We start from the raw sequence: 15,246 nt of genomic DNA on the forward strand, positions 1-15,246 counted from the left end.
GTTCTTCTTGTTGTGAAGTGAGACACACACACACAGACGACACAAACCCGGGTTAATTGTTCTGAGCACACATATGTTTAATATTTAATACACAGAGATGGAGATCAATGCGAGAATTTCCATACTGAACAAAGAGGATGGGTTTCAGTGGAGATTTACACAACTCCCTGTACATACGATGACAACACGCCACTGTTCACCGTCCCATCAACAGCCAGGCAGAGAAATGAGAGAGATGAGATCTGGACTGAACCCTCGACACAGTGGAACTCCTTTTGTATGTGGACACAATCTGACCTTAGAGCCCCATCAGGACTCTTATGGAGGCGACTCATTGTGACATGTGAAGCAACATGTTTTAATCAGCAGCTGGGAGAACCCAGGCTTCTGCAGGGGGTTGGAAATTAAGTAATTTGACTTCCTATTTGTTCCGTGTATGCTCATCCTGACTTGAACGCCACACTTTTGTGTGAACTTTGACCTTAAACCGAGGCCTCAGCTTTCTGCTTCCTCGCACACCGTCTAAGAATATGTAGATGCATAAAGCAGAGTCCCTGATTGTTAATGGTCTGCCAGATGGCCGTTGGTAGGACTGATGTCTACATGCCGGTGTTGCCTTTCCTGCTGCTGCTGTTCTTTTTCCTTATTTTTGTGCATTTTGGGGCTTTGCTTTAAAATGAGGTGGAGTTTTCACTGATGATTAACTAAATGGAGGAAGATGAGGAATAACTCTGGGGCAGATGCAGGACAATTGAGGTAAATATAGGAAGAGATACAGTGTGCTTACAGGGTGAATATAAGGTTGATACAGAGAAGGGAGGTAGTTATGAGGCTGGGTTACAAAGCTCATGAATCATTACAATGCCCTGCGTGGGACAGAAACAGGATGGCAGGCAGGTTTCTAGGTTTTAAGGTCTGGGACAGGAGGGGGTATAATAGTTACAAGGGACGATACACGGCTTTAATGGTCGTTTTAGAGCCAAAGGGGGGACTTTTACATGACCGGGGGAAAATTACAAGGTTTGGGTGGCTGAAAGCTTCTGGGCAGGAGAAGAGATCTCGTTAAGGAGATGGGTGGATGCGTGAGGTGTTAAAGCAGATCTCAGGTGTCACTCGGGTACATAAGACACCTGCCAGACGATGATGTGGCTCCGCTCAGCTTTGCACAAAGTAGGTTTGTTCTGCGAAGCCCCACCACCACCATTTTCTCCTTCCTCCGTCTCATCATCCTCTCCATCGCCTGAGAAGAAAGAAAAAACAAAGCAGAGCCATGAAAACATGAAAGCAAACTTTGTGCTCAAATAGTTACAAGCATTTTGTGTACTTTTTGAAACTGTTTCATTCATCATAATTTGATGTGATACTATTGTACTTTTCATGAGTCTAAATACACTCACGTTGCTCTTTCAGACAGCTAATCAGCTTTGCTGTTCAAGCAAAAACAAAGACCGTCTGCTGTTATTTACACTTAACCAACTTACCTGGATGCTGTGGTAAAGAAGCAGGCATGAGAAAGTACATAACTATGCTGGTGACATGGATTATAAAAGGCATGTCCTATTCCAGTAGGTTTCTTTAACCTTTAATTAACTAATTACTCATTACTTGCTAATGAACCATCCAAGTCCAAGACCATTACAGGACCAAACGGAAAAAGTTCCAACTTCTCAAATTAAAAAACCATGGCTGCTAGGGGTGAGTGGTTCAATCCAGGTATCAGAAACACAAGTACCAATGCTTTTATTGGTATTGGACCGATACTAGTGCCACAGGATCGATAATTTAGTTTGTGAAAATGGAAAAAAACATAAAACGTGTGTTTTGTTGTGTTAATTATTACTGTGGAAAGTAAAAACCACAGTGATTTATTAGCCCTCTCCTACATAAGCTGGCTTTAAAAGTTCTACCTTTATTAGTGTTGGGTACTTACCTTACAATATAAAGTGCCTTGAGGAAACTGTTGTTGTGATTTGGTGCTAAGTAAATAAAACTGAATTGAACTGAATAAGTTAAAAGTATGAATATCGGTATTAGTATCGGCAATACTGTATTTACTCGATATCAGATCGATACCAAAATATGCAGTATCGGATATACGCACTGGTTTCAGGACAGGTTTGAATGCTCACCTATGCGGAAGTCGATGTAACCCTCGCCTCCACTCAGCACCAACACGTTCTGAACACTCTGCGCCTCCGTCTCTGTGGGAGCGGTGGAGCCCTGTCCTTCTGATGGACTGTCCAACACACTGCCATTTAGGGTAGCCAGGACATTGCCTGTCACCAAAAGAAAAAGAAAAACAGGAAAGAAAGATGTTACTGAAAATGACATTTACGTATTGAAAGTGTCACTGATGACACCTTCACAAAGCAACAAAACACAATCTTTCTTTAACGTCAGATTAATATATCAGAAAGGTTTGGAAAGAAGCAGAGCTTAGATAATAAATAGTCACTAACATTTTGGGAGCGATGGAACAGTATTATCACAGATTTGTGATGTCTACATATGTGTCTTTTAACATTTAAGGCAAGACGTGTAAATTTAAACATGCCTATTAGTGCACAGTCCATTTAAAATTCAGAATTAAAGGGAGCAGAGATTCAGGCAGAGATTCAGGCCTACCCGGCACAGAGACGAAGAACTTGACAGCATCACGGTGTCCATGGAAACAGAGTTGGGCCTGTGCCATTGAGCAGTAGGGGATGAAGCTGCCGCTGCTCTTCTCAGAGCCATCGTCGCCGTACACATGGATCACCCCGCCAGAAGATGTAGGTGACACCTTATTGGCTGATAGAGAGAGCGTAAAGGGTAAGAGTACACGAGTAACACGTGTTTGTGAACAAATCACATTCGGTAGCATGACATCATCAAATAAAAATTAATTTTCCACAGATCAACTGAAAACAAAGGATTTTTGAAAAAAAAATCTCAGCTCGCTAAAAGACGCCCGCTGCATGCAATGGATTTGTTACGCATAAAAATAAACAAATCATAGACATGCAAAACAAATCCCAAGTAAAAAGCTGCTTTTAAAGTTCAGCAAACTGTGAAATCCTTGCACACAGTGTACTCTGTGACCTTCAGCTAAACTGTTGCACTGCTCAAAGAGCTGGACACGTACCCAGAACAAGCACATAGCAGACAAAGTTTAACAGCAAGTGACATGTTGTATCAGGAGACACGGAGGCTCGACCGGGTGAAAAGGAGGTTAGGAGCGCTCCCACTTACCCCTCAAACCCAGGAGCTGTCCTCGGTGAAGGACCACCGCTACGGGAGGCGGAGGAGAGTGGAGGGAGAGCGGGAGAAAGAGCACAGCAACAGTAACAGTTACGACGGAGAGTTTGTGAAAGGGGTGAAACCACAGAGGGAAGCAAAGAAAAACAGAAGGTGGAGAAAGTTGGGGAGCTGATGGGGAGAAGAAGAAGGAAACTAAAGAGACTGATAGAGAGTGCTGCGGTAGCGGAGAGTGTTTGTGTGGACAAATGAGCCAAATTCGGCCACCTAATGAATTTCCTTTACGGAGGACATTTGACAAGATTGGGTTCATGTTAAGTTTACTGTAGTCCTACCTGCTGAGCTTCAGATTCAGCACACATTCAGTTTGTTTGTCTTCGTTCACTGTCATCTAAATTTCATTTACACTCTTTTTTCCTCTGTCTTTTGCGTAACCTCTGTGCTGCTCCAGTCCTGCCTGTTTATTACAAAAAGAACTAGCTGAGACCAGAAACTGCATTTCCTCTAGGAGCCACTTACCACCAATCGTAGCAGCATGATTGAAAAGGACACAGATTGTGGAGCGCATGCAAGTCAGACTTTAGGAATTCTGCTACTTAAAATCATCATCTCACGAGGCTGTCCTTAACTTAAAACTTGCAAAATCAATTTCATTATAAAGTAAATAAAGTATATTTTGATGATTATGATCATGGTGTTATGTGTGATTGATTGGGAAGTGTCCCTTTCTAATGGATTATTGAACTCATGTCTGTGTGGTTCAGATCATTGCAGAGGTTTTGGTGAGTTAAAGTCCTAGTGTTTAATTATCCAGTATGGGTGTCTGTGTTACACCATGGGGAAGCTGATAAATTAGGACTCCATCACTTCAACCTCATCAGGTTAAAAAAAAAAAAAAAAAAAAAACAACTTTAAAAGTTGAATTTTAAAAATGCAGTTTAAAAGCAGTGGGTGAGGTCACAGTGACTACATAAATATTTGATACTGCTTATAGCTGAGGGTGGAGCTGGTTTGCATGGAGATGCCTAACAAGTGCATTAAACATCTGCTTTGATAGCTTGGGCAGGGTTTCTTTGTAGTGAGTGTGGTTATTACCTCCCTTTGTGTTTATAATGGCTTGCTCCATGAGTAATATAAGTCAAGTTGTGCCCATTTGGTCAGTTTATAAGTTCTTCTTTTATTTTGTAAAGTGCTGTTGTGTTTTTGATTTACCTTTTAACATTTTGGAGGGTAAAATAAAGCCAACTTTATGAACTGTACACCTGTATCTGTATCCTTTGGGAGCCTGGTCCCGTGCATCAAATGTAACAAACATTTGCTGACAGGTTATCCAGATATTCTGCTGTGTAAACCACCTAAAACTTCAAGTATTTATGACAAATAATCACCTTTGATCCTTTAGGCACCAAAAAATAAAGAAAAAAGACTCATACTCTCTGTCAGTGGGATGGAGATGATGACACCGTTTCCAGTCCCGACCCAAAGACGATTTCCACCAATCAGAAGCGCTGTGATTCGCACAAAAGAGAATCCCAGCTTGCCGGTACCTACAAGACACAACCAGAGTGAGTGGGATGCTGCACAGATCACATGCAACTCCAAAAGTGAAACGTCACACTTCACAAAATAAACTAAGATAAACTCACCCAGCATCTTGCTGACGTATGGCTCTATGTCTACATCCTGGAGGTGCTGGTGCGTGTGCGCATGATAGAGACGCAAGGTTGAATCCAGTCGGATCGACACCCAGACTCCATCACCGATCCAGGCTAGCTGCCGTACCTGACTCTCCCTCCGAGGGTGGGCATCGAAGGACTTCTGCCAAACAGAAAGGATTTAGTGGTGTTTATTATATTATTACAACTAAAAACAACACGTTTGCAGGACTGAAGCTGCAGACGTTTCTTCAGCACAGCGATGCGACAGCGGGCTCGTGCCTCACCTCTATCTGCATGCTCTTTGGCTGAATGACGTGGATCTTGTTCTTGTAGCCGCACCACACTTTATCGTGGACGACGGCCATGCAGCGGATGGAGTGATGAGGTCGGCCGAGGTCCATGAGGTGGTAGTTGGACAAATCCCACTGGCCATCTGATGACAGAAACACACACATTAGCTAAATGTGTTTCTGTGAGTTTTTGCACATCTCTGCTTCATTAAATGAGGTAAATAAAGGGACTGTCCCTGTAACTGTCCTCTGGAAACACTTTGAATCACAGCCTGTTAGACAACTGATGAATCTCAGACAAGAGATTTCTCAAGACCTGAGCTGCCGAGCTAACCTAGCTAACAATAATACTGTGGGTTGAGGCTATTTATTTATATAAAATCAATATATGGAAGAATTAATACAAAGGTAAATAAACATACATATAAATGAAATCATCCCTACATTCCTTTCTAATGTGCATTTTTGTGCCTTTTGTGTCATATTACTGGAGTCATTTATCGACTGCTTTCTCTATCTTTGATTTTGACTGTGCACGCACATTGAACTGGTGGCAACGCTCCAATTCCACCTGCAACCATAACTTCCCCTAACAGACTAACGTCTGGTGTCTCTGTTAAAGTTCGATTACCCTCCGATCTGTGGAATATCGCGAGTGTCCCATCGGCGAGGGCAACCAGCACGCGGCCTTTCACATGCCTGCAATTACAAGGATGGAGATCACTGGACAAACTGAAACTCATAAAAATAAAATCCTCGACTCTGCTTAAAACTATATATAAAAATAAGAGATGCATTGATGTCTTTTTCTTCTTCTTACACCAGACTGAGCACTGAGTCTTTAAGTTTGATGGAGTGGAGACACTTCTTCCAGTTTCCCACAGCTGAGTGGACATAAAGCCTGGAAGGAAAAACAGAATCAGGTTACTCCCGAGCTCACAGAAACTATAAGATGCACAAGATTTATGTGTGTTTTAGCTGGAAGGCACAAGGATAAGGATAAAGTAACTGTAAAGCTGTTATGTTTATCAAAAAGCATCCATCAAATGTTGATTTAAGCTTTAACTTACTCTAGTTGACTCTAATGACTCTAATGACTCAGGGTTAAAAATGCTGAAAAACGCCATAAACTGCTGTGATAGTGGACACTGTGAGGCTTCAGCAGACGTTGTGAGTGACTCACCAGCCATTCTGGGCCCCGAGCCACATGGTGGGGGCCACGCTGGTGTAGTTTTTGGTCTCATCACCTCCATCCTCTGACTCTGGAGGGTGTGATGTTTCCTCCTTGGACTGGCCTGAGCTCCTGTGTGGAAAATTCAGAGTTTCAGGTTCCAAACAGGGAAGTTGATCCACTTTTGATGGCATGCTTACAGTAACTGTTTCCTTCCCTTGTCTGATAACGTGCTATTTAATTTATCCTAGACAATCCTGAGGACTTGTCAGACTTTGACCTCCTACCTATCAGAGGCATCTGCTGGACGAGGCTGAGGATCAGTGAAGACGTGCTCAGTAAACGGTCCCGGAGGTCCAGATCTCATTTCTGTGTTGCTGGCCGTTGACTCGGGAACTTCTGTGGCCTCCGTGGCTTCCTCGGCTGATTGGGCTGGGTGAATCTTCCCATTCATCGGTGGAGCAATGGGAGCTAAAGCAAAATGACACTATGACATCCACACCTCTCACTTTCCTTAAAAGTACATGAGTGAAGGAGTATCTATCATGCGCCCACCTTGTCCTTTGTCCATAATTGGCGTATCTGTGCGAGAGGAACAGTTGCTACGTGCAACGCTGCAGTTGGTGGCGCAGCCGACTAGAGTGATGCCGGCCAACATGCCCTCCACGCTGCCGGTGTCCTCTCCTCCCCCTGCTCCACCTTCACCTGGATCCAACACGATCTCTCCGGCTGGATAGTCGTTCTCGCTGGCAGCTGTGCACAGGCACACACCCACAGACAGACACACAGACGCACTTTAACATATGAAAATGCAAGAAACCCAACATTTACCGCAAAGCAACAAGAAGTTGAAGGCAGTCACATGTTCGAACATCTAACAAAGCAGCACTTCCACTCTCACCTGGCACGCTGGAGATGCAGAGTACATGGGCATTGCAGACATTGAACTGGTCAACCAGTGAGCCGGGCTGGTTGGCATCGATGATGACCACCTTGCTGGCAGAGTGGGTGCTGGTGAGGATCCACACTCGACTGCTCATTGTGTCTGTTTCCTGGAGCTCCTTTGACTGAGGGAGCAAAGGAAAGAGGAGACAAAGATGACAAAGAGAAAGAGCACAGATGTCTTTAAATGATCACTGCTCCCTGATTATTGTGGAAAACGTGACGAGGAAATCTCACAGAAGTGAGATGTGGATAATGTGGACCTGCTGTTGTTAAACTACGTCTCAATACCTGACAACAAAAATGGCATCTTAGACACTTTCCTTCTCTACTCTGCACATTAGATAAACATGGAAAACCCAGCAGAAAATATCACTTCATTGCCGACCAGCTGCGTTACACATTTTCCTAGAGTAGCAACATGAAACAACAAGCTCTGGTTTAACTCTCGTAAAGACGACATGTGACGACCGCCCCTGGACCCTTAATGATAATTAGAACAGATTTGGATTCTTCAAATACAGCAGAGATGAAATATGATAGAAATCACTCAGTTACACCAAGTAGGTGTTCAAAGGGGGAAAGTCCTCTCCACCCCGAAGAGGAGGTGTGGCTTGTTTCCAAACAGCAGCACATGTGCCCATTGTCTCAGTGCTCTAAGAAGCCCTTAGGACAGGGATGTGAGTCGCATACACCACCCTTTTTTTAACTTATTGTAAAAAACACAAATATTTCTATAGCATGCGGTGAAAAAATAGGAACTTTTCTGTCATTTAACTGTTTTTGTATTACTTAAGTACTTATGGTCTCAGGTCTGTATCAGTAGAAAAAGATGTAAAACAGTTAAAAGACCCAAGTTAAATAGTTTTCCACATTTTCCAAAGCTGAGCAGTGGGCCAGATCTGAGGCTTTGAGATGCTTTTATTTCTTTTTGTTTCATAATCGATGGGTCAGTAAAGGAAGCACCGAAGCACCATTCATTAGTATTTGGATAACTCCGCCTGCTCCTACAATGGCTCCTGGACAGATCTTCACTTAATCCTTCTAAGCAGAATTAAATTTGCACACAGCCATGACTCGTGTATGCTATCTAGAATCGTTTTGAGCCGTTAAATGCATCTAAAGATTTTTTTTTAGACAAGAAGACAGGAAACGTGGCGAAAGACATCCAGTAAATGGCCTCACTGCACATTTGCACCCTTGTCTACTCGGTGAGTGAAACCAGCACCAGCAGAAGTATTTTTAGACATACTCTAATCGACTGAGGATAATTCTTGCACATATTAACTTATAGTGTTCTGCGTTAGCCAACATGAATGCCTGTTTTGAAAGCGAGCTGTAATCACCTTCCTCTTCTCGGGAGACGTGTGGTTCTTCTTCTTATCAGCTCCGTCCTCCTCAGCGTGCAGAGGGTCGGTGCTGCACGCTGGTGCTTTCTCTGATGTCTCCTGGCTGCTGACTCTCCATCCTGTCAAATCCACTCCTGCTGCACACCACAGCTACACACATGTGCACACACAGACACACAGGCATAATAAATACATATATACATATTATATTAATATATGTGTTTTCTAAAAGCAAGCAGATGCCTGCAATAGTGACCTTTTTAAAAATGATTTGGAGGCTTAATGTGGCTCCCGGTGCAAGAGTCATAATTTGGGTCTTATAATGTCGCCTTCAGATAGAATAATTATTTATAGCTAAATAACAGAGTTTAGCACAGAGACATTCAGCTCAAGTGCTTTATGATGACTCTGTGAGTGTGGGCTGATCATATTTGATTAGCAGTGACTGAACACCAGCTGTCACCAGATCCTCATGAAAATGTCGCTTGCAGTGAGATAGCAGAAAAGAAACACAAACAAATGTTTTCAGGGCAAAATAATCTGTATAGTCATGTGACTTTGGGTCATGAGCCAGGCTTTTGAGTGATGTGGAGTTCATGATGTGTTCTTTTGAGTCTTAGATGTCTATTATGTACAATATTATTTCCTAGTTCTGTTATATTCTTTCTTAGTTCTCGGTTCTTCCTTAGATGATGTCTGTTTAATGCTCATATGTCTTATTCTGAGTGTCAGTGTTTATGTTTCCTGTTTAGTTTTGCTAGTCTCTCATCTCCTTAGTTAGATTCTGTTCACCTGTGTTTTATTTCCCCCCGGCTGTTTCCGCTCTCTCTTTTACCTCGTGTGTATTTAAGTCCTCAGTTTTCCTCAGCTCTTTGTCGTGTCCTCCACCATAGCTGTGTGTCTCTCTGCCTTCTGTTCAACTCAAATACTTACCTAGTTTCTGAAGTTTTTTGTTATTCCTCTGAATGATCAGCATTAAAAGTTGATTTTAAGTTCACATTATGTCTCTTGAGTCCACTTTCTGCTTTTGCACAGCTAGACTTTGACATTTGAAGTTTTTTTCCCCCCAGTATTGATCATTACAAACGGTTAATTACGGGATACAACATGTCTCGAGATCTCCTTTACTGAAAAGTCTATTCTTGGTTTGTGTGACCTGTGTGCTTCATGGGCAAGTCACTAGAAAATAACTTTCCCCAAGAATGCCATCAACCTCCAGCAACCAACAATCATTGTTCCTTTACAAATGGTTGCCAGATGGTCACAGAGCAGTCTCAGGGCCCGTGTGACTGGGGTCTTATTCACCATGGTTGCCATATGTCCGAAATGGCAGGCAAGTTAATGTCACATGGTTAGTGGTAATAATTCTACAAAACCTAAACAAAAAGACATTTAACGACAGATCTGAGGTGTTTTTGTTTTTTCACAGAAAACCCTCATCCCTCCTGATTTTCTCCCACCTTCCTGTTGGGATCCTTCTCCACCAGAGGGCGACAGTAAACTGGGACGGGGACATTCTTCATGCGGTTATCCTCTTTCTCGTTGGTTGTCTAAAAGCACAGGTGGGAATTTGTCAGCAGAAAAGCAAAAGCAGTGAATTATCATCTGGTCTCCAGTTTTACTGGACACTGAAGAAAATGAAAACATTCCCAGTATGTGAATGTGCTGTAAACAGCACATACACAGCAAGCATTAAAGGAAAACTCCACTGCTTCTCTCCTATCTGCAACCCTGTAAAGCCTGAACCATGAAATAATTGCCAGACAATTTACATTTTTTAAAAATGGGAGGTTTTTTTTAACCTATAGAATTTTTTTTAAAAGATATGAAATATCAGTTTGCATACATGACTTTTAAGTTGTATAAATCTTGCTACATCTGGCATTTTTGTGCAATTTATTTCTCAAAGTTTGTTAAAAAAAATCACAATGATGATGTAGATGTCTAAAAAATCTAATGTATAAAATAAAACACTTGGCATTACAGGGGGCTAACACAATCTCAACTCCTTTTTCAGTTCCCTGTTTTTCCCAGGATGCCGCAGGGCTGTCCCCAGAGAGCGTGTGCATTATGCATGAGGTGAGACACATAATTTTAGGGTAAAAGCATTTTACCACTTAGTTAAAGCACCTTTATAAGGAGGTGAAATGACTGGCACAGTAAATATACACAGGTGCAAAACAGTGCAGCTCTCTAACCGAAGTATAATCTTTACACGGCTGCTAACATTTGTAGCTCTACTTGAAAAATCGTAATATATTGATAGAATTCTGTTAGCAAAAGGAGTAAAATGAGACATCTAAACATCTCGGGTTGACAAAACTCTGCCTAATGACTTGGTGACTGTGAGTATTTTTCCAAGTGGATTTTTCCTTTAAGATATTGAGATAATGCACAGGAGTAACATCCATATGTTAAGTAGGGCAGGTTGAGACAGACAGAGGTTAGAGGTTAAAAGGTTGCAACACCACTAGCAGAGGGAGAGGAGATCAGATGGAATAAACTCCACAGGAAGGCCTTCATCAAAGAGCAAGGTGTGTAACACATGTATGTTTTCGAAATACAGCCTTTTCTGATTTGCATCATGCTGAAAAACAAAACTATTCATGCATTTCCAGAGGAACAGTGAATGTACTGTACAGTGGCAACCTTTTCCTCACAGAATAGTCTTTTTGTTAAAAGCCTTCACTTGAAGTGCTCAAAATAAAAGTCTTCCTTAAGCATCTGCACGTCTTTCCTCTGCTATTAGCTGTCCGCTGCTGTCTAGGGGTCAGAGCTTTGGTTGGAAGGTTAAAAGGGAGAGGGAGCCATAAAGGCGCATGCTGGCACTCTGTCGGTCTCACTTGCCTGCTGCCTCTTCAGCGGGCTGTCCTGAGCGCTGTCCGTCTGACCACCAGTCTGTGGGAGACCAGAGTTAGAGCCACCTGCCTACCAGCACCTTCTGCACTCTGGCCTTCAAGCTGCACAGAGCCAACCTTAAAGTCCGCTGGCCGAAATTGAAAGCACGCTTCCATGCTGCGAGCTTAAAATCAAACACTGAGGGTTGTCGGCTCGTCTCCGTGCTGATCAGTTTTAAAATCAGCAAACCTCATAAAAGCCAGAACCCAGAATAAACGGATTCCTCTAACAATTATGTATATCCTGATACTCTCACTGGCCACTTTATTAGGTACACCTGTTTCCACATGGCGGGATCTTTGTACATTTATGCATTTAGACAGACGAGCTGATCTGAGTGTTTCACAAATTGATGATCTACTGGGATTTTCCCACACAACCAACTCTAAGGTTTACAGAGTGTGGCCCTAAAAAGAGGAAATATCCAGTGATCAGATATTTTTCCATCATGTCAGTAAACAGGAAGTTTGTTAGCTAGTTCAGAGTCAGTCATGCTGTCCAGCATGTCAAGCAAATGCTCACTAAAGTACCAAATGCGTTTAAACCACAGCTGAAAATATTTCCAACCGTCTCGTTTACTTCTGTTGGGTAACTTTAAACAGCTCTGCATGCATTAGCAGACAAACTTCAAAAAGACCACATGTTCTCACTGGCTTTTGCGTACTTTTATTTCCTGTTTATACAAATGCCCCGCAGGGCCAACTAGTGATAATTTCACTTTGAAGCTTGGGTAAGCAAATTTAAAATCACTGAATGAAATCTTCTCTCACTGACAGTGTGCTGCAGAATAATGCTCAATGCCCTCAACTTTCACATATAAGAATTAGCATTAAAAAAAGAGGCATGTATAGTTTTAAATAAGATCCAGTAGCTGTTCAAAGGTTCAGAAATGACTTCATAGACTGTCTTGATGCATGCTCAGTCATCAGTCATCCAGGTAAGGATCCCAGAAAGTTGATTCTGTTCACACATCCAAGTGACAAAACGTTTCTCCGACTAAAGACGCTGCGTCCAGATGAACAGAATCAAACTTCTGGGACTTTGAATATTGGTTTTACTGAACTTTTAGTAGCAAACGTAATTGAGAACTACTAAGAAATTCATTCAAACCCAAGTAATTGGCACTCTCATTTAATATGGAGATAATGTGGAACCTGGAGTTTTTCACAACTTTACAAAAGATTTTTAAAAATTATTTTGAACGCACTTAAGTATTCACCCTCTTGCCAGTCAATGCTTTGTTAAAATCTTATGTTTCTCCTTATGTGTGTTTTCTTGTTCGCACAGGCAGCACTCTGGGTACCTGTTTGAATCGAGATGGCACGCTCCAGCCGCAGGTCTGCATGATGCCGTCATCACGGCGCACGTGCTCACGAACCTGCCGGTACTGTTCACGGCGTTGCTCTCGGCGGGCCAACATCGCCGAGTCACTGAGGAGAGACGCAACACCGTTACTGGCCAGTCTGGAAGAAGCGGGAGGCAGGGAAGGGAAGAGAAGAAAAAAGCGAAGCGTTAGCAGCCTGGCCAGCCAGCAGCAGGAGACAAAGAGAAGAGAGATGAAGAAGAGAAGGCAAGTAAAAGCAAGTGCAATAACTACCGCCAAGCAATCTTCTAAAATGACTAAAAGTAACGTGCAGTTTAGTGTTTTAAGACATAAAAGAAGAAAATTGGAGGCCTCTGTGTCTGTGTGATTGGGAGGTTGGTGTTTTTGTGGCTTTTGTGTCTTTACCAGACAAACATTTGTGGTCAAAAAACTGCGTTTAAGGGGAAATAAAAGAGGTCTGAGTGGCCACAAGCGAGCGAGCAGCGAGCTGTTTAGCAGATAAGTGTAGGGGTTTAGAGTGATGCGTGATGTGGGGAAGTTCAGCCGCCGCTCACTCTTCAGGGAAGAACTCCAGGGTACGGTTGGAGGTGGAGATCTGACACATGGTGTGGCTGCGTCTCTGAGGGAAACCGGCCGGTGAGGGAGATTTGTAATGGATGTTGACGTTGCAGAACGGCCGCTTGACGGGCGGCGGGCTGGATGATGAGCTGAAGAGACGTGCGAAGCTAGAAGATGGACAGAAAGAGAAATTTGCTTAGGATATTTCTTTTTCTTTTATATCACTATAGAAAGCTGATTAAAAGCAGAATCTCACAATTGCCAGATGGTAGACTTCTTCTTCTCTTGGATGGGAGGATTCTCACGGGATGCTCTGAGGGGGAAAGAGAGATGAAATTAAAATAATAAGACTACTTATAAAAGTTATTTATAGTACTATAATATAACACTTTTAACATTATAAATAGGGCACATGAAGTGAAAACAACTGGAAAGTATAAGAAAATGACAAAAATTGAATAAAAACAGTTAAAAATGCCGTAAAAAATATGATGCCACTCAGAAAAACCACCTCAGAACAACAAGATACTGACACAGAATATGGGTTCACATTTAAGGAAAACTCTGTGTTGACTTTAAGCCCAGAAGCATTTCACTTCCTGTTCTCTCAAGTCTACCTGATCATCTCTGTCCACCGTACGGCCTCCTGCAGCTCCATCAGTCTCTCTTTGTACTGGTTTCTCTCCATCAGCACCCGGGCCATCTCCATCCGGGTAAATCGCCGCCGCTGGGTCATTGTCATGTCGCCGTCTTGCATCGGCGATGAAAACTGGTCACATGAAAGAACAGAGACCTGGTGTTAATTTGGAAATCCCTCTCTACATCAGCCTAAAACTAGCCTGTGGCATATGCATGCACTGGCCACTTTATTAGGTACACCCAATCAACTGGTTGTTAACACAAATATCTATTCAACCAATCGCGTTGCTGTATTTGAGAAAGCGGTGATCTACTGGGATTTTCTCACATGATCATCTCCAAGTTTTACAGAGAATGGTCCAAAAAAGAGAAGGTGATAGGAACAGTACTTCAAAAAGTGCTTGTATATATGGGCGAATGAGGATTGTTGTACAGAGTACTCGAGTAGAGCAGAAAAGCCTACGTGTGCTACTATTGGAAAAACTTTGACTGGTCCACTGTGTCAATTTGTCCTGAAACATTTGGATGGTGGGGTTAGAATTTGGTGTAAACAACATGAAAGCATGGATCCATCCTGGGTAACGCTGGTGCTGGTGGTGCAGCCGACAAATCTGCAGCAACTGTGTGATGTTGTCACTTCAATATGGAGCAAAATCTCTAAGGAATGTTTCCAGCACTTTGGTGAATCTGTGCCACAAAGTAATGAGACAGATCTGAGAGGATAAGATGTCCAAACCAATACTAGACATTTCAGTCTGAAAGCTAACTGAAGACTTTCTATTCTGCTTCTCATATTTGTATAGAGACATGAACGCATCAGTAGTTCAGCCTGAGGCAGGCACAGTTCTACTCACATCATCACCAACTTCATCCTTGGAGTCCCGAGAAGCCCCCAGAGCCTCTGCTCGCAACCTGCAGCCAACAAACAAAAACACAGATTACATACTCCTCCAAAGCAACTACTAAACAATAACATTTGAACTCAATAAAGTGCTAAAGATGCTTATTAGCTAACAGAAATAGAACAGTTAGATGTCGGCATGTCTCATTAAGATCATTTTAATCATTTATGTTGCTGCGGGTTGATTTGATTGTTTTACTGATGATCTTAAAGGTGGGTGTCATGTGAAAAAACCTATTAAAGTCTAAATTACACAAAAGCAAGCACAGCATCCTGCGT

General features: G+C 42.5%; 1 protein-coding gene across 15 annotated transcripts in view; it reads right to left on the reverse strand.

Moving 5' to 3' along the window:
- Positions 1 to 73: 73 nt before the first annotated feature.
- The window catches only part of mapk8ip3 (mitogen-activated protein kinase 8 interacting protein 3), a 32,117-nt gene continuing 16,944 nt past the window's right edge, over positions 74 to 15,246 (reverse strand). For 5 of the 15 annotated variants that reach the window (XM_085403551.1, XM_085403550.1, XM_085403546.1 and 2 more), the window contains 21 exons: positions 14,921 to 14,978; positions 14,045 to 14,196; positions 13,684 to 13,740; positions 13,424 to 13,594; positions 12,849 to 13,008; positions 11,495 to 11,545; positions 10,108 to 10,197; positions 8,645 to 8,797; positions 7,258 to 7,423; positions 6,912 to 7,109; positions 6,644 to 6,827; positions 6,369 to 6,488; positions 6,006 to 6,086; positions 5,817 to 5,884; positions 5,180 to 5,328; positions 4,884 to 5,055; positions 4,671 to 4,784; positions 3,232 to 3,270; positions 2,626 to 2,790; positions 2,130 to 2,276; positions 75 to 1,240 (listed from right to left, as the gene is read on the reverse strand). In XM_085403551.1, the coding sequence (XP_085259677.1) occupies positions 1,110 to 1,240; positions 2,130 to 2,276; positions 2,626 to 2,790; positions 3,232 to 3,270; positions 4,671 to 4,784; positions 4,884 to 5,055; positions 5,180 to 5,328; positions 5,817 to 5,884; positions 6,006 to 6,086; positions 6,369 to 6,488; positions 6,644 to 6,827; positions 6,912 to 7,109; positions 7,258 to 7,423; positions 8,645 to 8,797; positions 10,108 to 10,197; positions 11,495 to 11,545; positions 12,849 to 13,008; positions 13,424 to 13,594; positions 13,684 to 13,740; positions 14,045 to 14,196; positions 14,921 to 14,978 (2,626 nt within the window). In that variant the 3' untranslated portion in view covers positions 75 to 1,109. Of the gene's footprint in view, positions 1,241 to 2,129; positions 2,277 to 2,625; positions 2,791 to 3,231; positions 3,271 to 4,670; positions 4,785 to 4,883; positions 5,056 to 5,179; positions 5,329 to 5,816; positions 5,885 to 6,005; positions 6,087 to 6,368; positions 6,489 to 6,643; positions 6,828 to 6,911; positions 7,110 to 7,257; positions 7,424 to 8,644; positions 8,798 to 10,107; positions 10,198 to 11,494; positions 11,546 to 12,848; positions 13,009 to 13,423; positions 13,595 to 13,683; positions 13,741 to 14,044; positions 14,197 to 14,920; positions 14,979 to 15,246 lie in introns of all 15 variants that reach the window. The other 10 variants (XM_085403558.1, XM_085403557.1, XM_085403556.1 and 7 more) reach the window with 7 other exon arrangements.

This window comes from Rhamphochromis longiceps, linkage group LG4 (genome assembly GCF_057381845.1).
Source record: "Rhamphochromis longiceps isolate RC_006_pf linkage group LG4, R_longiceps_female_GT1.1, whole genome shotgun sequence".
Taxonomy (NCBI): domain Eukaryota; kingdom Metazoa; phylum Chordata; class Actinopteri; order Cichliformes; family Cichlidae; genus Rhamphochromis; species Rhamphochromis longiceps.